This window comes from Haemorhous mexicanus, chromosome 8, assembly GCF_027477595.1.
Source record: "Haemorhous mexicanus isolate bHaeMex1 chromosome 8, bHaeMex1.pri, whole genome shotgun sequence".
In the NCBI taxonomy this organism is placed as follows: Eukaryota; Metazoa; Chordata; class Aves; order Passeriformes; family Fringillidae; genus Haemorhous; species Haemorhous mexicanus.
This window is the reverse complement of record NC_082348.1, coordinates 16,638,426-16,664,757: the sequence shown is the minus strand read 5'-3', so window position 1 is coordinate 16,664,757 and position 26,332 is coordinate 16,638,426. Positions and strand designations below refer to the sequence as shown.

Genomic DNA, 26,332 nt, shown 5'->3' with positions numbered 1-26,332 from the left:
GAAGTGATGAATATAAATACTGCTAATGTTTCTCCCATAAGCATTTTTCTAGTAGTAGGTTTTTTACTGTATTTTCCTCTAAAATTTTCTTACTATGAAATCTTGTTGATCCAATCCATAATCTTCTGATCTATGAATTAAAAAATTTTTCTTTCAAAATTCCTAAATTATTATGGTGTCATATGAATGAACATTAGACTAGAACATTAGTACAGCTGAAATAGTAACTATAACTGCATAGCCATTAGTATTAAATAGTTGCAGTCCTGTCTTGTAATAGTTATGTTTCAATACAGAGGAGAAAAAAATAAATTAGGAAGATTCTATTTCTGAATGCGACATCTGAGGAAACTGGCAGAGATCAGTCAGGCTTTAATTCCAGTTTAAAATGCACAGAGATGAAAAACCTAATAGTCAGCTAATAAGAAGAAAATTCCTAGAACTGATATGCAATTGAATGATTGGTGTAAATAGGAACAGTGTAGACAACACTGGCTACCTGTACACACTTCTAACTTCTGTCAATCTGCTGCCATGACAGTTTTGCTTTATTTATTAATATTAACAATTATTAGCATAATCTTAAAGTGTCAAACATTGTATTGTTTTTCCTATTTACTATATATATGTGTGTTGCATATACTTTGATGCAATATAAAGAAGAAAATAGATTGAAAGTTTTATCTCTTTACATAATTTCAAATTTTATATTAAAATTAAACAGTAGTACTGAAAACATTAATGACATATATAAATAGTATATAGTAAATAGTTTTATAATGTATAAACTGATTTTAACATCATATCACCCAATAGAGGATTACTTTCTGAATTGCTTAAATGGAAAATTTATTCCAGAGAGAGCTATTCTTTTAAGAGGCTTTTACTGACATTTCAAAGCAATGTAATGTGATACATATTTACACAGAGTAAAAAACTTTTAAAATTCATGGCTTTGCATTTACAGTTAAATGTTTTTAAAATATTCTTTGAAGGGTCAGATTAAATCTTGCATAGGTAAAACTCAGTTCAGCATCAAGTATAATCAACTGGTAGACTCACATGTTGTATGCCAAGTGGCTGAAAATACATTACATGAAGTAAGTTACTATTACTATTACTATCACTGTAAATGATGTGCTTGTTGGGTTTCTTTTTCTTGGAGGAGGAGTATGAAATGACTCGCCTTATGTTTGTTTTGAGGAAGTTCCTTCAGAATTAGATCTTATTTACAGTAAATCCAAGCCTGTGGTTCCACTGAAGCTGAAGCCAATCTAAATGTTGATTGCTGCAAACCCTACTTTTGGCCATATGTTACCACCGCTTTCCCTTGAGCTCTCTTTGCTGTGCTCTTCTCCAGCATTTTCACTGGCACCTTCATTCATCTGACTTTAAACTGAATGTCTAGTAGCTCAGGGGCTTGCTTCTTGTATAGTGAACTATATTTTATAAGATTTTTTTAATGTCTCTTTGACTTCTCTGTGGGGTCAGATCATTACCTCTGCCAGGGAGGATGGAGCCAGGTTTGGGAACAAAACAGAAGCTGGATAATTTCTTTTTATAGTGGATTGATTTTAGACCAGCCTAGTTGTATTGTCAGGCTTCACCCTGAATAGAATTCTGCCATGAAACATCTCTGTGGGGGGACAGTGGCCTCAGTACTCTGATGCAAGAGAGAAGCCAGAATCACTTGGCACAATGCACAGTGGCAGCTCAGATGCAGAGCAGTTCAAAGTGTAATGAAACTGCAGCTTTAACTAATGAAATTTTATAGTTGGCTACATCATGCAAAGGATACATTAACTTTTAATTTAAAACAATGTCATGTTTGTAATTAAGCAGAAATAGTGTAGTAATGTTTAAATGTGTTAATTTAGGATGGCACATTAGAACAATTTGAAATAAATTGTAGCATCATTCAGTTTTTAAATTATTGTATTATGATTGCTATTATTATAAATAATGTTCTGTAAATATTTTAGAATGGAAATCTGAACCTAACCCATTTTCCTTCAAATCCATGAAGTTCTGTTTCCCAGAGTAGGATCAGACATACTCACAAATTCCCTAAAACTCATGAGTGACAGCATCTTACTATAGACGCCTAACTATGTGTTATGGCAGTATACCCCCTCAGATTATAAACATTTAGATCTGTCTTCCATCAAAGCTCATTCTTATTTAAGAATGTCCTGTTATTGCAGCAATTGTTCCTAGACTAACAGTGCTTCTAAAGTGATACACAGAGCCTTTTAAAATTTTAATAATTAAACACTTATTTCCAAAGTATGACAAGAAATAGAAAAGTCACTAGCTTTAATTGTATCGTATTAGATGTGCAGTATTTCATCATTTAAATTATCCTTAAGCATTGTATCTAAATAGTATTAATGAGGTTAATATCCATAAGAGACAGATTTAGAATCTCATTGCTAAAACTGGTCAAATAATTCATAATGAATTATTCACCTTGTTTTTTTCATGAACTCTTGGTGAACAGATTGTGATTTTCTCAGAAGGATTAATTATTCAAAGTTATTCACCAAAAAACTTAATAGTTCTTGGGCTCAGTTTCTTGGTGAGCAATATATTGTGAACATCTGACCAGCTCCAGTATTTCAGATTATACAAAAGTGGATTTTTCCTGCTGTGACCTTTCCCGATCAGTTAAGGTCTCTCTGAGATGAAATGTTTATGATACTTTTTTTCTCATACCATCTATGGAACTGTCCCTTTAAATCTGACAGAGACAAACAGTAGCAGTCCTACAACTGACACGATATTGTTCTTGCCTTTCAGTTACTAAGTACTGTATGCTGTATTTTGCCTTTGCCTAATTACTTACTCTTGGAGGGTTGATTCATTGTCAGTTATGTTTTGTATGGATGATGTGGGTTTATATATTGAAGTGCACATTTAAAATTTTCTTAGAATTATTGCTGAAAATGTTCTGTATGAGCGAATAATATTGCAAATTGCTTATACAAACCAAGTGAATTAATTTTAATGTTTTAATATTATATTTTCTAATTTGCTTAGTACTCGGAGGACTTTTTTTTGCTTCCCCTGTAGTGGTTTATATCCATAGGCACATTGCTTTCTTCATCTCTCAAATATGGAAGTTATCAATCTCCACTGTGATCTCTTCACTTTCTGCAAAAACATCTTCAGTGAAATGGCTACAGTTGCTGGAATAGCCACAGATTAGCCAGGGTTAGTAAGGTTTTGCAAATAATATTTAGAAATGTTGGTTCTGTCCCCCCAAATTACTTTCCTGTATAGTTTGTTCATTTCTTTCTTTCTTTCTTTCTTTCTTTCTTTCTTTCTTTCTTTCTTTCTTTCTTTCTTTCTTTCTTTCTTTCTTCTTTCTTTTCTCTCTTTCTCTCTTTCTCTCTTTCTCTCTTTCTTTCATCTCTCTCTCTCTTTCTCAAGAAAAATCCGGTTCTGAAGTTTACACTTTCTCACTGAAGAGCAACTTATCCTTTCAAGAAGGCAATATTCTAGAGAATGCTTTGTGGTTCTTATTTTACAGAATTCTCCCATCTTTTTTTCTTTTGTTTTAACTTTATTAAGCAATTTAGTCTACAGTGTTCAAATCACATCCTTCAAATGCAACAATACAACATCACCTTTTAGCATTAGAAGACTATATTATTAAAATGCTTAAATATTGTAAGAAAAGCAGAAGGAAGAAAACAGTCTTTTGCACTGGTCTCTCAAATAGAATTTCTTATGCTGGAAATAGCCAGCATAAGAGCCTGCTGGCTTTGTGACTCTTCTTTTACCATCACATTTAATGGACTTATTTTCTCCTTCAATCTTTGCTCTTCACAGCTTCTCTTTAGAAATGTCTGGAGGCATTTGTAAAAGTGCATCAAATTTTCTCCTGCCCCTATGAACAGCTGTAAAAGTTGAAGGATTGCTTTCTGCAACACAAAAATTGATACAGCACAAAAATTTGATGGACAAAGTTCTGAAATTCACTGTGAATTTCTTTCCTGTTGTCTCAGGACCATGGAAAACAGTCCAATAATGAAATACTACAATACTTAAAGTGAAAAGCTGTTCAATTAACATTAAAACTGGTTTGTTATAGTTCTGTTTCCTGTATTGCCCTACCTACTCCCCTCTCTTCAGTATCCCAAGTTATCCTTAGATTAGTTCTATATTCTAAGACCTCCAAGACACATTCTGTTCCTTTAATGGAACATCCCCAGAATGTTTCTGGCTTTTCCCTTAACCTCTAGTTTTGAATTGTGGCCTGCTAAATAGGTAAGAGACATCACATGGTGAGGCAGATCCAGGAGCTTTTGTAGGTTTTTTGATCAATCAACTGCTGCCTATTAAAGGTTGGCTTCTTTATACCTTTCACATGGTAGTTACAAAGCTTGTTCTTATTTATAAACATGGAAAAAAAAAAAGAAAAAAACACAAAACCAGTACCTTCATGTGTATTTTTCAGTCAAATTGGTTGAACTTTGCTAACAAATTTAAAAATTATTAAGCAATAGGTCATAAACACACTTTTTCCTTTTTTATCTGGAGACAAGAGTTAAAAAAAAAAACAAACCTCAACATTGTCTCCTCAAATGAGATAAATGAACATATAAAAGTGTATGAGCAGAGTACTCAGAAATTTTTTTTAAAAATTCCTGTTTGCACAGTTGTGTGTGTGTATATATCTGATGCAAATGTTCCCAGATACCAATTATGTGGAAACCATACCCAAAGTTGAGAGAGAGAGGTTATGTTCTGCAAGTCCAGATGTCACCAAACTCTCAAAGCAGTGCATGCACTTGTACAGCACCATGTTTTCCAGTATGCAGTTTTAATTAAGTGAACACAGGATGAAGGTCCAAACCCTGTTCTCCTTAATAATGGAAATAACCACATTATTTTTGTTCTAAATTTCCTGGATGCAGTAGATAAACATGACGCTGTAAACATCAAAATTATTTTGATTAGGTTATTCCTTAAATGGTTTGAAATTATGTGTTCAATATTATCTACACCTTGTGTTTTAAATTTAGCTGATTAATGAGATTTATGTTACCATTGAAACAGAAGCAGCAAAGGATTTGTGTGAAGGCAACATTTTTTATTTATATATACACAAACATATATATTCATGGGTAAAGTTGAAGGCCGTTCTTTACTCAAACTAAAACTTGAAAAGCAAATTATTTCATGGGAGAAACTATTGGGTCCTATTACATTTTTTATAAACTTTGGCATATTGGCATGGGTTAATAGTAGGAAGCTTTAAAACAAACTAAAGCACTTTTGAAGGATGACTGTGTTCTATGTGTTTGTGAGACACTGGAGAAAATAAAGGAGTGAATTGACAAAGGTGTTGCAATCTGGAAAAAGGCATCACAAATGATAATCCAAACAAGCAGGGAGATGGTAACCCATCTGAATGTAAATACTGCTTGATGAATATCCTACACACGGATTTTCCCGATTGAATGGATATTTTAGTCAAGCTAGGCTTCCTTTTGCTGTAGTCGACTTCAGGTGAGGATTTGTATCGTTCTGCTTTTGGAATCCTGCTATTTCAAATCGTCCTTCTCAAATACCTGACTTTTTAAGGATCTGTGAATATAAATGGGTATATTTTCCAGTTCCTGCTGGAAATCAGAACGTATGGATCTTTTTATAGCCCCGCTTTCCTCTAAGTTGTGTGCGATGTTGATTCGAGAACGGTGAAGAATTAGCGTCTAAATCTAAACGTACACTCTTTGTTGGAATGCCCGGGCGCTGCTTGGAAAGCCGCGGAGGAGCTGGCAGGGAAAGGAGGGATGGAGGGAGGGAAGGAGGGAGGGAGGGAGGCGCAGCCGGGCGCGGGGCTGTGGCGCGCCCCTCGCGCGGCTCGAGCGGCGCCGGTTGCGGCTTCCTCGGCAGCGCCCGCCGAGCAGCGCCGGGAGCCAGGGAGCGGAGCGGAGGGTTCCCGCTGCCGCGGGAATTACTGAGCCGGGCAATGGAGAGGGGCAGGACGGGAGCGCTCGCGGCCGCGGGAAAAGACGGCAGAAGTAGCGGTGCTCGGAGGCAGGCTCCCGCCGCACGGCAGGCGCAGCGCGAACCGCGCCGCGCAAATCCCTTGCTGAGGCTCCTGCCTCTAGAGAGGAGCAAACTTTCTGGCCTGCCTTCCTGGAGAATCCTAATCCTAAAGACGCTGAGATATTTAATCGTGAAAATAAGACTATTAAGAATTCACAGATTATCGAAAACAACAGTTAATCACCCCACGCCTGTCCTAGAAGAGACAGACAGACGTTAGGGAAAGCGCTGGGGACGGGCTGGTGTGAAATGCAGCAGCCTTGCAAAGTCTTTCCAGCTCCAGCCTGCTCTTACAAGAAAAGGATCATGTGAGGATCCTTTGAAAGGCAGTGTTCTGACTTAAGCAAGCAACTGCATTAATTGGAAGTCTTGTATTCATACATGCTGGGCTAAATAAAGCAAGCTGGTTTGCTGCGGCAGCCTGGGGAAAATATATAAAACTAATCCTTCAATTACTTTGTCGCTGATTAGAGTATCCATAACAAATGTAATGTCCCATGTAGCACAGAACATCTTTTCAAGGAGCAGGACAAGCGTCCTAAACAAAAACCAAAACGACCTAACTTTTTGGGAGGGTATTTTTTTGACATTTGGGGGGCGGCGAAGGGAAGCACGAATCGCCGCGATTCACTGCTTTCGAGAGTTGCAGCTACAAGGTATCCCCCCTTTTTTTTTTAATCCCTGAAGTTAACTTTCATGATGGAGAAAAACTCGGCAGGACAACAAAGCTTTGATCTTTGTGTGAAGAAAGTACTAGAGTGAAAGTCTCTCCAGAGGGTAATTATTCTTTGGCCGCTCAGGCAAGAAGTTCCCTGTCACTCTTAAGGTTAATATTAAGGTAGTTCGGCTATACTTTCCCATATTAAAAAAAAAAAAAAAAAAAACAAACCCAAACCAACCCTCCCCAGAATGTTATACTATTAATTGCCAATTTGCATATGTGTGCAGCTGCTGTTTTGGCTCCGATCTTCCATCCGATAAGCTTGCTGGAGGTATCACAGAGCACTTGGCAGCTTTCCTATTTGAAAAGAAAGCCTTCCTAACTACAGAACAGCTGATAGTCTATCAGTGATAGACCCTGATGGCGTGAATTACAATTACACTACTTTTCACACTAAATCTGGGTGATAGCTACTTGGAAAGAAGTTTCATCATTTTTTACCACAAACTGGAAAAAGAATTACATGGTCATGCTGTGCTTTTAAAGGCAGTTTGGTTCACTTTTGTCTATTTAACACCTAATTCCGAGGAGTCCATAGGCATCTGGAGATCTGAACGTCGCGTAATGAATTCACTGTTTAGATGGGAGATTTTTTAAATCTACCTCAAATTACATTTATTAACAAGGAGAGCAGGAAGTGTTAGAGTTGTTAGACGCTTCATTTATTAAATAATTTGTGGATATTTTCAGTTGTCATATCCAGAGTCATGGGGGTTTACTTGTTTTTTAATTAGCAATTCCAAAACAATGCTACCACAATTTAACAATTCATCACGTAATCTCGGGCTGTTCAGTTCAGCCACTAATGCTAGATAATTCAGATTGTTATTTTGATCTGTTGATAACTCATTTTGTTGTGATAAGAGAACTGCTGCCTTGAAATTAAATGGCATGTTTTCCTATGGACCTTGTTGCGACCTAGAAACCAACTATATAATCTTTGTCTACCTATTTCTTAACATTATGCTTGGTATAGCAAAGCAATAGTAATTTTGAAATGTCACTTATTTGTTTTCTCACTTTATGATTAGTCTTTATTTTGCATTAATGTGTTTTCATATACCACTGTGGAGGAGGAAGACATGGGGAGAAATGCAAGTGTCAAAGTAAATTTAATTGTACAAGATAGTAACCCACAATGATGCCGAGGTCATGATGTCTAAACTTTTTCCTTTATATGTCAGAAAGTTAATTTAGTGAGGTACTACCCTGATAGTAAAATGTAGCTGCTTTAATATCTTATAAAGGCATGGTGGAATGCCTGACTCCTGACGTAGCTAACCTAACAGAAAATAGACTTTGTTTTCCTTTTTTAGTTTCTTGCTTTATTAGATTTCTCACTCTCACAGATTATCCAAAAACTACCCATTGATTGATCACCCGTAGAGCTGCATTTGGTGTAAAGAAAAACTTCACAGCTTTATTGGCTCCCAGGAGACAAAACAAACATAACAAGATATTCGTATTAATACAAACAATGCAACAAATGAGAAAACCATCACATTTAAATAAGATGGTAAAATCAGTCCAGTGTACATCCAGCCTCTGATATAGCAGACATGGCAGTTCAACTATTCAGCAGTGCTCTCAGGCACGGGTCCCTCTGGGAGTTGCGTTATTGCTCACAGCATCTCACCACCAGGAACAGTTATCCTCAGGAAATGCCACCGAGTAAAACTTTCAGAACCCAGTTGAATGGAATTTCACTGCAGCTTTGTAACTGTAAATATAAAGGTTGTGATTAGTCTATTTCTTCAAAAGTATTTTGAACAAGGTTTTTTTTGTTTGTTTGGTTTTGTTTTGGTTTTTTTTTTTTTTTTTTTTTTTTGTGTGTGTGTGCTTGGACCTGGAAGCTGTTGTTTATTTATTTTAGGGCATCATATATCTGATCTTAGTAAGGCATTTATTTTGGGAAGAGAAAGTGAGAAGATTCAAACTTTCTGCCATTTTTTCTGAAGACAAAGAAAGGGATGTGTCCCTTTAGCCTAGGCTAAAAAAACCAATCCAATTAACTGCTTTATTTTTAAGGAAAGAAACTTTCCCTCCCAGCACAAATACACCCACGCATGCCATGATTTTTTTTTTTTTAAATGAAAGCTAATGCCCTCTTAACTTCAGTACCAGTTTTGAGGAAAGGTACCAGTTTTGAGGAAAGCAAGCTGGCAAGTTCATTCTCAGTGTTCTTTCCTCCAGAGTCTTCATCAGAAGATGAAACCAGCCTGTTACATACTATCATTTTCTTCACATTTTCTTATAATAACTATGTTAATAGAAAAGTCACTTAGGCACAGTGGGAAATATGGGCCTTCTGGAATGCAGTGGGAGTCCTTTAATCCTCATCATCTTGCTACCCTCATGCAAAGGCTATGAAATTTCTGTTCTGCCATTCTGGTAATAGCCTTTTCTGGTTATCTCTGTGATGGGCTACTAAATACACGTGAAGCTGGACTTTGTGGCCATGTGATTCTTTTGAGGCCCATAAGAGAGCTGACAGGTCTGAGAATCACATCACTTTCCAGGTCTTGCATCCATTTTCCACTGGATGGTGAGGTCGAAAAAGGCTGAGGGGATTGATTGCCTTTTCATTCTGTGTTTGTAATGTTCAACGGGTATTTCTTGACATTCCTGCTATTCTGCAGGAAAGAAAAAAACAAGGCTAACTTATGAATTGTTGCTGCAGTTGCACTGGTCACGTTTCAATGGGTTTGTGAGCTTGCATGCATGACTACAGGCTCTCTGCCAATGACATCTATGTTGGTCTTTTTGTACACTTGACCACTGATCACCCCACATGCTCACGATGACAGAGCTTTGTGTGGAACATCGAGGGATGTCTGTGCAGGTGCCATTTAGATCACCTCTTTCATGGGTAGGTCAGTGAGACACATAAAGGAGCAAAATACACATGCTTAAATAGTAAAACTTAAAAAGTAGAACTGAACTAATTTTAAAAGAATTTGTGAAGCATACAGCATTTTCTTCTTCTAGAGGAGGTATTAGGTATTCACAGGTTACTACATGTCTTCAAAGAGTTGCACTTGCAGTCATGGCATATAATGCCAAGTTATCACTACACAAAGTAAATTTTAAAATGATGACTCTTAATTTCTTGCTAAGGTGTAGGAAGATATTTCATAACCAACTGATATAACATTTCATATTACTTTCCAGCTGCGTATTCTTCTCAATATTACTTGCCTGAAATACCTGTGTGTATGCACAGAATTATATGGAATAAAAACTTTGGAAAAATGCAAGGAGTAGAGTGCTGAAAGAGATTTCAGAAATGATACATAGGAATGAGACGAAGTATGTTAGAAGTAATGGTAGAAGTAAATTAAAGGTAGGAGCAAACCTGCTGTTCCTCCTCCCTGGGCAGAAGGAGGTCTAAACCTAGCAGCTCTATTCTGGAAGATTTTTATCATTCTTTGAATACTTAGGGACACTAAACTCCCTGAATAAAGAAATCAGATTAATCCATTCTAATTAAGGATATTCCTGTTGCTGCTGTCTTGTATCACTTGAGGCAACTGGGAATCTATAAGTAACAAGCTTATTTGATTCGTATTAACTGCAGTTAAATGGACACATGGATAAGAACTCTATTAAAAAATCAGTGTATGAGATTTTGGCTGCTGAGTCTCTGTGGGCTTTCACATCTCGGATGGCATGGAGCCCGAGGTTTCTCTCCCGTGATCCTATTGAGCTTGGACGTGGCTTTTTCTACGCCCCCACACTTATGTCCAGAGTTATGTACATGTTTCCACATATTAAAAATGCAGTCTATACTGCTCAGATTTACAATGCTAAGCCTCTCCAGATGTATCTATCACCAGGTCTATGTACACTCCAAACGGTACCATTCCAGCCAGCTAGTTCCTCTGGGCTGGTTCTGTACTGGCAGAGAACTTGCATAAAGCTACAGTGATATTTTTTCCTGCTCACTTCACGTTCTGTACCTCCTCCTACAATTGCTGTAATCCCTTTAACCCCACAGAAACCTCCAACACTCTACTCCTGATAAATTGGTAGGTCGGATGGCCTTTCACCTGGTTGTCACCGCTGGAAAAGTGCTAATGGACATTTGTAGATAGGATTGTGACCTGACCAGAGGCTCAGTTTCTGATGTGCAGGCATAGGCTTGTCACACAAAGCCTCTACTCCACACCCTGTCTGTCTGTATAGTCTTTTGCATGCACACTGACCCCAGGAATAAATAGTTTCTGTGTTTTTTTCAGGGCAACTGTTATAAGCAGATGTTCTTATAAGAACATCTTATAGTCCATGAACTCAAGGACTTGTTTCATTCTGTTGTCCCATATATGAGGTGTAACCCATGTACAGGAGGCTTGTGATGGTGAGAAGGGAAGTCGATCAATTAAAAACAAACAAACCAAAACCCACAACAAACTACACCCCTCCCCAAAAAGAAAAAAAGCCCAAACCAAAAACCAAACCCCAACCGTTATTTGTCACTCCTTTGCTGGCAGTCAATTATAGAGAAGAAACTTTGAAAGACTGCATGTCAGCAAGGATAGGAGGGGCAGCAGTGCAGATGTACTGCCTGAGTTCATCCATCATTACCTAGCAAATGAGCCGACTAGCTTGTGGGCAGGTACAGAAGCCCTGGCAGGCAAGCAAGAGAAGAGATTATTTTTGCACATCTTCTGTGAATCTCCAGGGAATTCAGTGGCGTTCCTTATCTCAAAAGCTTGTAATTAAGAGGATGGCATCTTTGGGCTGGAGAATTCCGGAGAAAATCATTTTCACAGCACCTAGAGGGCTCGATGTTGTGCTTGATGACAGATGGGAAACCTTTATGAAGGCTCCATAACCTCTTGCCCTCAGAGACTGTACTTTTGACACTGCAGAAATTGGGAGGATATAGATGTTTTTACTCGGGTGATCGTGTGGTAATTTTTTAAAACAACGAGTCATTTATTAAAGTATTTTAATGAACTATACAAACAGTGAAAACCTGGCAAAGCTTGTGTCATTGCTGAGAGCAAAAACATAACTATTAGAGTGTTTTGCTTATGGAGACTTTTCTATTGCACGCAAATAAGATATAGGAAAAGACTAGCAGATAGAATTTCATGTTTCATCTTTTCAGATCGTGACCTCAGGAGTGTCATGCCACTTCCATTAATCCTTTTCTCGACTTAAAGATCCCTATGAATATGAATAAATTTGTATTTTAAAAACGAAAGAAAGAGAGAAAGAGGAAACAAAACTCATTCACATTCCGAGTCTGCTTTCTGTCTCACACGTATTACATTTCACAAAACAGATAGAAACAATAGAGCTTATTAAGAAAAACTTGTTTTGAATGGCAAATTAAGCATAATGAAAATACACACGTTTTTACAAGTAGTTATTTTTTACATCAATTGAATATTTTAAACCTTTTAAAACTATGTACTTGTCTCTGCAAAATGTTTTTCTTTTAGCTCATTTGCACCATATCACCCTGCTATATATTTTTATTTAAAATTTTAATTTGGTCAGTTCAGAAACCTGGATAAGCACAGCACCTTGTCTGCAGCCAGGCAGTAACCAATAGGGATGCCGTACCCTGGATATTTATGAGCAATATCATTGCTGGCTTCTGGGCTGAACAGGCTGGTGCATGGATTGCTCCATATTATGGCTTCTTAGGCAGGGAAAAACTTATTCTATTAGAGAAAATATCTTGGCATTTGTCTTTGATCCAAATAGCTTTTTAGTGCACTGTAAATCATCAAAATAGATATAATAGTTTGTTTCCAGCTTGAAAAATTATATGAAATCAAGAAACAATCCAATAATCTTTTAATGAAAAGTAAACTTGATCTAATGGAAACTTATTTCTGCCTTTTATCCTTATGAAAAAATGTCTTGGTTTGGCATGGCCTGGTTTTTGGTAGCAGGGGGCCACAAACAAACATTACAACAGTTAAAAAAAATACAGATAATAGCAAAGGCAAGTTTTTATCTCCATCCCCCATATCTCTAAATTCAGAAGGACATAAAAAAGGGTGCATAGTTTATCTCGAATTTTGGTTTATACTGTAAATGTCTTCCTAATATACACAAACTTATGTATCTAGTATATAAAATCTTTTAAAATATAAAAGACTCAAATGTAGAGCATTAAGGTGGACTGCATTTTTCTTATTTCTTAGGTATTACAGCGATCTGGGAATTTATTTTTACAGCCTGAGATGTCAGTATGCCACAGAAGCATGAAAATCTCACCATCTGTATGCTCATGGACAATCTCATCAAGTACACTCAACGACAGACTTAGAATAACAAAATTTAAACGCTATTACTACCGCCTAGCTGTGCATGCACTCAAATCTACTTTAAATAGCATTCAACCTGAGTTATCATGCTGCTTACCTCAGGCCTAAACCAGTTTATTCCCTTTCAGTGTTTTTTTATCCCCATGAATCCTGCTGTAAACCAGACACATGCTATTTGAAATAACATTTGTTTAATTAAATGTGAGGTTACACACAGACTTACATAATTTAATTTGGCCAAGTGCTGATCCATAACCCAGTGAAGGTTCAGGAGTCAAGTAATGTCTTCACCTGGCAGTTTACCTAATGTGCTGGGCAATGTCCTTCTGGATACGTGTTTCTTGTCAGTGCCAGAAAGCAAGGATATGTTTTAGTTGGAACTCTGTTATAACAGACACTACATAGTTTAGATTAACTCCTTTCAGTAGTACAGCATCAATGTGTTATTGCCTTAACATAAAACATACAGATTATGTAAATCTGTAATAAATACTATTTTGAAGTGTATAGTAATCAAAAATCTTTCAGGGCAGGATGGAATGGAAACTGAGAAATATTGGAGAGTAAACATTCCAACGCTCATTCCTCTGCTTCTCCCTGGCAGAGTGGAGCACTTACTGTAGCTGGGCTGCTAATGCTCCAGCCCCGGGGCTTGCCCTGTGAGTCCTACGGAGCATGGACTTCCCGGGAAAGGTAGGGCCAAAGCCCTAGCTTTGGCGGAAAGCATTTCTGCTGTTCTGCAGACCCAGTTGCACTGTTTGTGAAAGGAAACGGTGGTTCCTGGTCTGAAAGAAGGCCAGACCTTTTAGTACCTCCTCACAAGGCACGCACTGTGTACATGCAGAGTCATTCAGGCTTGCAAGGCCAAGCAATCCGAGAGGCAAAAGGCAGTGGTGAAGAGAGACCACTTGCTTATTGCATGTTTTAGCATTCCGGCCTCTAGTTCCCGTGCAGAGCTGAGAGGGCAATGGAGCCCCTGGAGTCCATCAGTAATTGGCACAGCTCTGCATTTCCACCAGCTCGGCGGCTTGGTCTGGGGAGCGGCAATAGATTGTCTCTCACTGGGCCACCTGCCGCGCTGCCGGCTATGGCCTGGCCTCTGGCGGGGAGGGCGCCGGGAGGTCAGCCCGCAGAACCCGCAGGGCTCGCACCAAGCGCTCCTCGCCTCTGCCCCTTGCGGGGAGCGCACTGACGGGCTACTGCCAGCCCGGGCGCCGAGGGCGCGGTCTGAAATCTACCACTGATACCCAGCAGCCTGCTCGGTCCCCCGGGTGCCGCCAGCCCCGCTGCGCGGCCCCGCCGGAACTCTCTCTGGGTTACCACCTATGCCGGGTGCGGTGCCGCCTGCTGCGGAGGGGCCGGGTAGCGCTGGGCTTGCCATGCGGCCAGCGAGAAGGAGGGATCGCGGCAGGCAGGCAGGCGGAGGGAAGGAAGGAAGGAGGCCGGGCTGATTAGCATGCAGCAGCGCTCGCAAGCCCGGCTCCATTGTTTTAACACCTCCCCTCTCCTCCGCGCCAATCTGTCACCGTTCAGCAGGCGAACGCTGCTGCCTCGAATGCTGCTCTTCTCAAATGAGACGGATAATTAGCTGCCCCGCACGAATGGCGCACTCTTCTCACCCCTGATTGCTATCACCTTCTTGCTCCTGGCAGTTTTGACACCTCGTAATCAGCCTGCTGCTTTTTCTCTTTTCTTTCCCTATTTCTGATTTTTTTCTCCCCTTTCCTTTTTTTTTTTCTTTTTTTTTTTTTTCCTTTTTTTTTCTTTTTTTTTTTTTTTAATGCAATCCCAGTTGCCATTTGGATTGAGACTCCTCTGTTGAGTTAACCTTGTATGATTGCGGGGGAAAGGGGAATGTACGGTAGGGAGGGGAAGAAATCGCCTCCTCTGAGGCTCATCTGCTGAGAGAACCATGGGGTGGGGGTAGCAGCATCTCGGCTTGATCCTCCAGTGCTTTTGTTCGTAAGGGGTAACAGCCTCTCCTGAGCATCCTCTGAATTAATATTATCTCGGATGAGGAAGGATGTGTTGAGCGTGTTGTGTGTTTAGCGACTCCTCCGCTCAGTTAATGGAGAAAAGACTGCATTTCTATTATCTGGTTAGATACAGCCATACGGGGAAGGGATTTTAAAAGCAAGTTCACAAGGCCAGGAAGCTCCCTCTTCCTCCTGGGTAGGCAGGGGAAGGAAGGTAACTTCCTTGTCCTCTTAAAACGAATTCAGTTTCATGGGAGTCGGAAGAGAGATCTCATTGGAGTGCGAGATCGGAGAGGGAATTTCTTTCCTTCTGATTCTAGAGAAATAAGAAATCTTAGTTAATGCCCTGGTGATTTCTGCGAGATTTAAAAAAAAAAAAAGGAGAACTCGCGGAATCTGTCATAGGAGCGTTTTCCTCTCCTCTAACAAGCAGTGACAGTCTAATTACTGGAGCTACGAGCAGCTGTCGAGTTAGCCGGAGAGACAGAGGAGCTACATGTGTTCTACCCGGCCGCCGGCACCAAGCCCTCGCAGCAGGCTGAGGCAGCCGTACCGCTGCAGTGTCCCTCAGAGAGCTCCCGATAGGAAACGGGAGCAGTTTGTTTCCTTGCGAGCGCTGCCTGTGAGCGCGGGGGGTTCACGCGGCGCGCACCGTCAGCGCGGGGCGGGGTGACAATGAACTCGTACAGGAGCCCTGAAACTGCTCCAGCCCCGGGGCTGCCCTGGCGAAGGCTCCGCTGGCCCTGGCAGAGTCGGAATTCGGCAGAACACCTTGGCACGAGTTTGCTGCTCTTCCTGTCCTCTCAAGTTCCTTCCACCATATTTATGATTTTTAATGACAAACTACTTCCCATTTGGATTCAACCTCCTCTGCCGGGTTGAGCCTGTGTGGAAGAGGGAGGGAAGGGGAGGAATACTGAGCCTCCTCTGGTGAGTGTAATAAAGCAGATGTCCCTGCTGGCAGCAGCAGCCGCCTCCAGGAAAGCTGTATAAGAGGGGCCCGTTCAGGGACCGCACTCGCCTCCCACTTCGAGTCGCTCACAACTGCTTAGCGTGAGATTTATTTATTTATTTATTGTTTATTTATTTAAAAACTAAACTAGTGCTCCTCGCAGTGGTCTGATCGGTGAGCCTATCTGGATGCCTTCAGGCAGAAACAGTTTTACGCACGCAGGATTAAACAGCTTCTTGAAACGCCGCACTAGGCAGGAGCTCTCACAGTGGGAGATGGATGGGTTCTGCTGGTCGACGAGACTTTGGTCAACCGGGTTCCCCCCACCTCCTGCCGCCCTCCCCGCTGCCCCAGGCTGCCTCCAGCAACAAAGAGCCTTGTCCCCGCGCGGGGACTCGGGCTCGGCGCAGGGCACTCGGCTCTGCCAGCTCAAGGGCTCCTGGGGAACCGCATCCACGCGTGGGGGCGGGGGGGAGAAACAGATGACTTTATTTTCTTCAAAGGTGATTCGCAGTTTGCGCATCCCTTAATAACGCGAGCTTCTGAGCTCGAATTTCACGGTTGAGAGGACGAGTCGGTGCCGTGTGTCGGGCTGGCTGGAGACGTGCGAATCCCCCTTCTCTCCTCCCGAGGCTGGAACTTGTGCCTCTCCCGGGCACCACCCCCAGCCGTGCTCTCCGGGGAGGTGCTTCACACTCCGCACGGCGCGGCCGCGGCCGAACATCGCCTCTTCAGCGCTGCGCACCGGCAGGGTTTAGAGCCCCGAAGAGTAACAAACTCTTCCTCCAGGTCACGGAGCAGACGTGCACTGTACAGTGCTGTTTATTACAGTACACTCTGTTGACAGCCCGTCACAAACATGACATGTTTAAAATAGAGAAAATAATTGCAGAAAAATCCATTTCTAAAAATTACGCAGGTGTTAATTCTTCTAGAAATTTGTCACCTGCAAACAAATCTTTAAAAAGAAAAGGTGTTGTGCTTTGCTGCTATGAAAATATTAATGCTAATTATCAATATCAGGGCTAAACTCTATATTCTGTTCAAATGCAAAAAGCAAGTACCCTTTATCATTAATTTAAAATACTTGGCAACACCCCTATTTATAAATTTGAAATCAGTAAATCCAGAAAATGTGCAAACTTTATCAGACTTCAATGTTTCAACTAAACACAAATTTTAATTGCATTGAGAAAGCCACCATATTCAGGTTAAAAATAAATTCACTGAGATTTGGATGATTAGGTTTTCCCCTTTCCTTTCTAGTCTATACCAGACTTGGGCAATCCATCGTAGCAGACCAGAAGGGAAGGCAAATAATTTTTGGTATTGTTAGTTTTAGGGAAAGTTTAACCTTTTCTATCCTTCATATTAATATAACCTGCTCCCTGAAAGCATTTTTAGTAATTATTAATGCTATAAAGGTACATGAACAAGATAATTTTTTTTATAACATGTAACAGATATTCATAAAATCATTACTGTTCCATTTTAGCAAAAGGGTCATTTATATGTTATTTTTGATTACTTGCTTTGGTAAAAAATTCATCTGGGAAAGTCAGCCATTCATTTACGTTACTAGTGTACAAGCCTATCCTAATTCTGGCACACCTGGATTCAGCTATAATGATATTTTTACAGGAATCTGAATTAAAAGGTTCACTATTTGGAAATGATATAATATAAATGAAAAATGAGGGCCTATTTCTCTTCCTATTTACTTCAGGGAGAACATAATCACATCACTGTATATTGTCAAAAAATCCTAGCATTACTCCGATTTTTGCCAGCCAGATTAAGGCATTAATCCTGCAAGTCTACATTCATAAATCTAGTCACAACTTCAGGTCGATTCAGGCAAAGATTAATTGGGAAAAAAAAGTGTTTGACATCACTCTCAAAGTTATTAGTTAAGCATAACAAGCAATAATGTGAATTACAGTACCGAGTGACTTAGTTTCATTTTGCCTTGTGCTTATCTGACAAACAATTTCAGTCATGAGTTCTTGTTACAAGAAGTCTTAATTCTTAAACTCTTATCATATCTATTGAATAAAAAAATGTATAAATGTATGCAAAAACAGTGAACCATTGAATTCTCATACATTAAGACTGTACTTTAAAGTGGGAATTGAGATGCCGAAGAAAATCTTCCTTAGATGTTAAAGATGGTGGGAAAACTTCTCGACAGAATTCACATATTCCACACTGATTCAGTTCAGAGTCTGCATATGCTTGTGCCAGCAAATCATTGTCTTGAGGCTGCCAAATGGGCTAAAAGAAACAGAAAATTATTATTGTTGAGGTTTACATTATGCTGTAGTTTATATTTATATTTAAAAAAATACCTGCCTCTTTAAATTAGGATTCCTTTACACCTGCCTGGCCAGAGACGTTAACTAGAGAGTTCTCATTTAAGAAAAGCAAGATAGGACTTCATTTTTTTTGAAGCTCTATAAACACACTATCCTGGCAAATATTTAAAAGTACCTTGGTACATATTAATGATAAATATTGCTGTGTGCAGAAGTCTGTAATATCAGTCTGGTACATACTAAAGCTTTTCTTTAACTTTGCATTTCAGTATTTTACTGTAGAAATCATAGTACACAGCAGCCATTTAGCAGAAATGAGAAATACATTTTTACCTTAGAATAAAATGTTTCTTGTACAAAGTTAATATGATTAATATGATTAATATTTTATTTCCATTTTTATTCATATATAACTCATTTTCAGTTTACTTCCAAAATAACTACAATGTCACAGCTTAAGGTACTTATTGCTCTGGCTGCCTTTTAGTATAAATGTGTCACAAATAATCTTGTTTGGGATTCCTCCTGCCATGACATTGTCAAACTCACTGGAACCACCTGAATATCTATCCATACATTCAGGTGATTCTATAAACTACGTTGTATTTGGTTCAGCACCTGCACTGCTCTTGGTCCCTGAGCTAGTTAGTTTCAAGCCAGCAAGTCTGTTTATTCAACATTCAATATCAAGGCACTTAAGCCCAGAGTCTAACGATTCTACTATTTAGAATCGTACCAACTAGGAATCAAAAAGTCTTTTATCAGTTTTCAAAGTTAAAACTTAAGTTTCATAACTTTAGTATTAGCAACACAAGATCAAATAGTTACACTATATGGCCAGGACAATCAGGTTTTGAGTCAAATGAAAACAAAATGCATCCTGTTGTGAGTACAAAGTAGAAAGAATGGCAGCAAGCTGCTATGTGCTCTATGTGGGGATGGAACTTAGAAGAGAGTGTGCCCTACTGGGGTTTTTTTTGCTCAATTTTTTCCTCTTGCTTCACTCTTACATGGGAAGGAAGGCAAGGAAGAATACAAAGTAATTTCTTTAGAAGTTTTAAATTTCTTAATACCGATACCCAAGATTTTTAATTGTCAGCTCTTCTTTAAATTTCATCATGCCAAATAGTTAGAATCTATTGTTTATTTCTCTCACAGCAACCCACTGTACAACTAAGCTGACTTTCACAGCAGTTAAACCTTCTGTTTAAACCACCCTGAACTTCTTGGGAGTCAATTTCCTGCCCATTCTGTATTTAAACAGTGTTTAGCTTATCACATAGCAATAGCAGACTTACTGTCTTTCATTATGGTCAGCAATCCATATAATTAAATTGACTAATTAGTAATTAAGTGCAATCACACCACTTTTTTCAGCTCAAAGAGTCTACTTATTGTATGTTGCTGGTGTAAATTGCATATTAAATCTATCTAGACACTGACACACTTAAACAAGTTAACACACTTAAACACACGACATAAATGTGTTTAGAATTATTTGTTTCTGATATGATGTAAAGCACTGTTTGAAAAAAAGATAAAATAGTATTGTAAAAACTATTTGTCATCTTGGAAACATAACAAGGGGAGGTACCCATCCAGCAACCCACACACGCAGGCACTTAACTTCCATTTCTTGAGTGCTAAGCTTGTGCTTAATATCCTTGTCAGAACAGGGATCTATTCAAGCAGACATTCCATTTCAAAAACATTAATAGTGAGATTAATAGACTACTGAATTGCTTTTAAAATCATGAACATACTTAGAAGTATTTTTGGTGGAAACTTCTCCCTCAAACTGCAAATACCAATAAACATGTGCATCTATATGAAAGTCTCATCTAAATGTAGTCTGAAAAATCCTAGGTTCACTAATATCCATGTTTATTTTAATCTACTGCTCTTTTCAGTCACGTTTTTTTTTTTTTTTAAGTTACATTCTCAGAAAACAGTACTGAGTTTTTAGATTTAGTATCCACATAGAAGGAAAGAGCTAAATTTATTACACCAACTGAGAGCAGTTCCAAGAACTTGCTGTTGCCAAATCTATTGCATTTATGGGGTTTTCCATTTTATAAGTTAACATATGTAGTAAATACTTGAAAGTTTTATCTACACTAGGAAAAAAAAAAAGAGGTATATAATTCTCTCCTTAATGGCTTTTCCTTCATTTTTTGGAAGGGATGATAGAAGCTGTAAGCAGCATAACCACCCTCTAGAAAGGTGGTAAAAATACTAAGAACAAGTTTATACATAAATTTTGCTAAGGTCGACACAGTGAAAAGGGCATGTATACAAGTGACTTTAAAAAATTACTGTTTTAATCTACATATATATTATCTGTGACCAAATCTTAAGCAAAATTTACAGTCAGAAAAAAACCTCTAGAGCTGAGTCCAAGTAATTGGGAAAAATACTTAAAACCTGAAAGCAGCTGAATAAAGGTGATGGATATTTAAATATACTGATATACACAGATGTACATTTAATGGATTCTAAAGTAATACTGGCTTGTTTTAAACAAACTTCTGAATAAGAAATAGCATTTTAATCAATGCAGTGCTATTGTAGATATGACTTTGAAATACTTAACAGTTCACCATTAGCTGTTTTTTTCTCTGAGTGCTAGCATTAGTACATTTTTCTCCACAAAACAGATCATTCACATTTTAAATGCTGGCTCCAAATTAATTTCCTTATTTTGCAGAAATACCAGTGGTCAAAGGCTTACTGCTATTCAACCACTGTTCTGTACTTTTTAAGCTGCAGACTCCCCTATCAATTTATAACCACATACCAGCTGTTTCACTTGCTGTAATGTACAATGCAGGGTGCCATCTATTGAAAAATGAATACACAGACTAACTAGTAAAAGAACAGGCTGGAGAGGGAATACAAAAAAGGAGGATAGTAACAAGCAATGGAGTGAATTCTTTGCAGTTCCACAGGAATTTTACTAGCAGTATTAAAAATAAATGTGGTAACTTGTTTAACTTAGTCTCAACTTTATCCGGGGACCCAATGAAAAATACAATAAAACCCGTAATTAATAAGTTGGTAAAGAATTGAGATCTCCTACATTACAAATAGATATTTAAAATAGCTTTTGAAAAAAATCAAGCTTATAGCAGCAATCTTTCAACGCCTTAAAATTTTCACTCAAAAACTGGTTTGCAATAGAAAATTAAACTAGACTGGGAAAATTTTAGGAGAAGAAAACATTAAAGCTATAATGGCCTACAGCACTTTCTAAATGCTGGTTTTGTAGCTCATGCAGTGACCAAATGGAGAGATAAAGCTTTTCTGCTGCATATACCTTGTCATTAGGAAAGAACATAAACTTCATCCATGTAAATGGTAAAAATAGGTGAATTCCACCCTCATAAAATTCCAAATTATCACTATTTGCTTATTCTTGTCCTTTCACAAGGTACCAGAAAACCCACAGAAATAAAAAAAATCAAACAAACACAAATTCAGTCTATAAAGCTCCATAATTTTGCAAGGTTTCATCTGACACAGGATGTTACACAAAAGAAGCAAAGTATTCAGAGACATGAGTGTCAGAACATGCCAATACAACTACTGGGCCTTGTTTTAAGAAGCTCCCATGGACTTCAGGCTATAACTGAAATTTAAGCCCAAATTACATACAGAAACCTAAAATAAAGTATTATAGCAAACTTTCCTTAATTAAAAAAAAAATTATGTTTTTTTTTCTACAATGACAAAAATTTAAGCTTCTTAGAGCAGAGGAATAGGATGTTGTTGATACTTCAGATTGAGACAAAAAGTAGCTATTTTTTTATAGTGGAAGTATTTATCTATTTAGCTTTTTAATTGGTTCATTTTTCCAATTCTCTGCTGTCCATGAAAAACAATTAAAACAAATGTGTGACCTATACAACTGAGATCAAGGGTAGAAACAAAGCAATCTAGGGGGCAATTTAGGATTAACGACAGCTTTGAAATAGATACAGAAGCAATTAATATCTAGATGAACTGAAATTAGTAAAAACATCCAGTGCTTGTCTGCTTATATTCCTGATGTTTCACTGGAAAAGCATCTTGAACACATTCTGCAGTATTAGGAAGAAGAAATGACTAGAGATATTGTCTTAAAAAAAGACTGATTAGCTTTCTTAGAAAATATATTAATCCAGTCTCAAAGATCTTTGCAAAATGCGTGTCTGAATCATTATCATATTTTGAAATGTAGAATATTTATAGAAAGATACCTGATGAGGACCTCTGACGGTTGTTCCAGCAGCTTCTAAGGAAAAAATTACTTCAGGTACACCCTGGTTTGTGTGCTTAGGTACAAATGTGAAACCACTGTCTGCTGTTTTTAAACATGGTTTGTCACAGATATTTTCTATGGGCATCTTTGCATGATCTGAGGGGTTTGTTTTGTCAACAGTAGTTAAACTTTGTAAAGCTGAGGTCATAAGATCAATGCCATGAGCTTCAAATGAGTTAGGTTCCAATTTACTGAGGTTAACAGCACGGTCTCTGTGCTCCAGGTTAAAATGATGATCTTGAAGCATGTTTTCAGATATACCAGTACAAGGAACTGTTGGTTTTTCCTGAGTGCTCTGCAAGAAAGCAGAGTCATTGTCTGTAGGTGGAAACTTGACATTAAATTTAGAAAGTGATTCTACAGAGTTGTTGTCCTCATCTTGGCCCACTCCTCTTGGTGTGATAGATGTGATGCATGATGCACCTCTATTTATATCCTTTATAACCCGAGGCTTAAAAAGCTCTTCTGCTTGTTCATCAGTTTTATCTGTGCACTGTATTGGCATGGAAAACTGTATTTCTGTGAAGAAAGAATGAAGAAAATATAAAATAGTCCATTGAAGTATAGTTATTAAAAAAGTGGTGTTGGTGTATTTTTTTTTGTCTTCCTTCCCTGCTTTTTTAACTGTTTATTTTCTCTTTAAAATCAGATTGAGTTGTACTTCTCTTTCACAAACATTAGTTCTGACACAAAAACTATCAGAACAGAAATAAAAGGAAATACTCCCTTCCAGTAATTATATTTCTCTTTGATTTATGGCTATAAACATTTTCATTTTATTGAAAATTGTGTTGTCCCATACTCTTAACACATACTCGCATATTCACTGAAGTGTTCTGGCAGAAATAGAAGCTGGAATCCAAACCACTTCACACAGTGCCAAGAACATGCTAGGCACCATGAGCACGATTTTAGAAGGTATTCAGGTACCCAACTCCCACTGTTTTCCAAATTAGTTAAATATTTAAACTGAATAGCTAGTCAGAAATGGGACCATGTTTTCCCTTTTTTTCGAGAATTCACCCTTCATTTTTGGCACTATATTAATAAAAAGGGTAATGGTTACTCCTAACCAGGTCAGAGCGTAACTCCAGTAAAAAACTGATTGTACAGCAGCCTTCTGACAGTGGAACATGGAAGTAACAAATCAAACATTAAATCTATTTGGCTTTGGTCAAATATACCTTTACACACAGTTAACTTAAGCACTTCTTGTATTATCTATTACGCTTACATCATGTATGGCTTTTTTCACAGTTGAGTTAGGCACTTTTTTGGGAATCAAAACCATTCTTGTAAAGTAAGTTGCCAAACACACTTCCTCCAAAAGTCCCACCCCCAAATAAGGATGCTATTAGCATACAATCAGACTACCACAATACAGTTCAGACAGAGCAATTTGAAGCAATGAGATACGTGTTAGCACTTCATGTAACAAAACTTCAGTAACAGATGACCTAAATTAAGATCAAGTGCTGAAATCAGCATCTTGACTTCAGCTGTGTGCATTTGGCAGATTTTATTGAAATTGCTTAATATATTGAGTCTGATCCCACTATTAAGAAAAGTTAGTAGAGAATACCCATAGTAGCTTACATTGTATTAAAGGTAAGCATTAGCAGAACTGGACATTCGGGATCTCTCACAGTTTCAAAAAAAATCAAGCCTTCCCTATGTCTTCAGGAAGTGTTGGATTAAGCTCTTGTCCCATATAAGAAAACAGTATTTAAAAGTCTGCAGAAAGAAGTCTAGAAAATAAGTCCTCTGACTCTCCTCAGTCCTGCAGTTTTCCTCTAACAGATATGGGGCTAGAGGCATTCATAGCAGACATCTTTTGAACTGACAGCTAAATTAAAAGCAAGCAAGTGCTGTCATTCACACAGTATGATGGGATATCACATGTAGTAAGTGCCTGCCTCTCACTCCAAGGGACAAAACAATTACAAGAGCCATTGATGTGATGACTGTCTTTTAGAGCATGTGATTTGGAGCATTCGTCATAGAATGCCAAAACTGGCGGTGCGTTTTCTTGGTGAAATACTGAGCACCATGTGAACAGACTTGAAAAAGGCAGATGGTAAACAGTGGAAGTACTTCTATGTATGTGTAATTTGCAGTATTTTCAAATATAAAGCAAAGCTTTCAAACAGTTGAATCACAATAAGAGCTTAAGTATGATATTACCAGTTTCAGGTTCTGGCTTTATCTTAAATATACTCAGTTGGTCTGTTTGTTCTCTGGCTAGCATACATATTCGATGACACTCTTCTTTCATGTCCTGGAAAATAGTCTCCAGATTCTCTCTGGAAGATCAAAATTGTAAATAAAGAGTCAACCAATTCAGCTTGTTGTGACCTTTAATCAAGTCACACACACAAACCAGAGAAAAACAATAGTATAAGCTACTTTTCTTGGATATCTTGTTCCTCAACATATGTATACATATTTTTTGTTCTCCTCAGTAAAAGCAAGCAGAAAAAGGAAAAGGAAATGTTGTCAAAGAGTTGTTTAGTCATATCATACAGATATATATTTGAACATAGGAACTGACCCTACAAGGACTACCCCCAAAAATCCAGCCTTTCAGTTCTTTCAGGTATTTTGTGGAAGAGTTTATCTTTCCACCTCAGTTCTAGGGAAAATAAGATGCTGCCACTATGAACATTGTTTGCTGTCATTGCCAGTGCACTTCAGACTGCAGAAGAAGGAACACACAAGCATTTGTTATGGCTCTTTCCTTCTCTGTCTACCTGGCATTTTGAGGAGGAGTTTGTGAACTCATTCCCTCTGGTTTCATACAATATGATATGACTTTTCTTTTTATTCTGAGACATTTATTGTATTATATCTTTTCCAGTGTATCATATGGGAATCTGATATTTAGTTATCTGCACTGAGAATGGTAAAAATAGTTCATGCTGGTGTGAGTTTATTTCTGCAAAGGCACTGTTATTTAGTTACTGATGCATCCATAAAATTCCACTGTGAAATTCTGATAAACTTGCTGAGTATTTTATATTTTTAAGCACAATATAATGGATTTTATAAAATGAACTTCAAAGATGAAAAAGTTGGATTTGTGTTGTCTTTTGCATCTTTTCATCAAAAGATCTCAAAAGGGATTTTTCTTTAATCCAGTGAATTGCTTTCTCTTTTATAACTGATTCATACAGCAATCTGACTGTGTGCCTACTTCTGTTGTGTTTCTCTTTCTGAAGACACAAATGTCTATTTGTATCTCATTTGAAATAAAGATCTACAGAAGTAGTTAAAATTATTACTATTAACACATTCTGATGATTTTCCAGATGTTTTGATAAATACAAAATAAAAAAAATTAAAGTTTCTATTCAGAACTTTAAAATATAGCTATGATTGGATGAAGCAGTCTTAATTTGCTAGACATTTGTGATACTATAATCTTACTAGTGTAAGATTACCAGCAATCTTACCAGTCACATACCTCTTTCCAAGAAAACAGTAAAGTAAGGAAGCTATTTGAGAGCAGAGGGACAGAAGACAGGTAAAGGTTTTTCATTTTTTAGATATAAATCAAAAAGACAGGTCTTTCTCACATTACATTCTTATTTCCTCTCTTTCTTATCACAAAAGAGTAGTGAGCCAGACTAAATATCCACGTGGTTCACCTAGCCTATGTATGGGAGTGGTCAAAAGCAGATGCCTAGGCAAGATAAGAAGAAGAAAGTAAGAAATTGATACT

At 38.1% G+C, this 26,332-nt stretch overlaps 1 protein-coding gene across 2 annotated transcripts in view; it reads right to left on the bottom strand.

Annotated features, from left to right (window-relative positions):
- Positions 1-16,786: 16,786 nt before the first annotated feature.
- Positions 16,787-26,332, bottom strand: part of TANK (TRAF family member associated NFKB activator) — a 28,622-nt gene continuing 19,076 nt past the window's right edge. For both annotated transcript variants that reach the window (XM_059852943.1, XM_059852944.1), the window contains 3 exons: positions 24,796-24,914; positions 22,550-23,130; positions 16,787-18,270 (listed from right to left, as the gene is read on the bottom strand). In XM_059852943.1, coding sequence (XP_059708926.1) covers positions 18,103-18,270; positions 22,550-23,130; positions 24,796-24,914 — 868 coding nt within the window. In that variant the 3' untranslated portion in view covers positions 16,787-18,102. The remainder of the gene's footprint in view (positions 18,271-22,549; positions 23,131-24,795; positions 24,915-26,332) is intronic.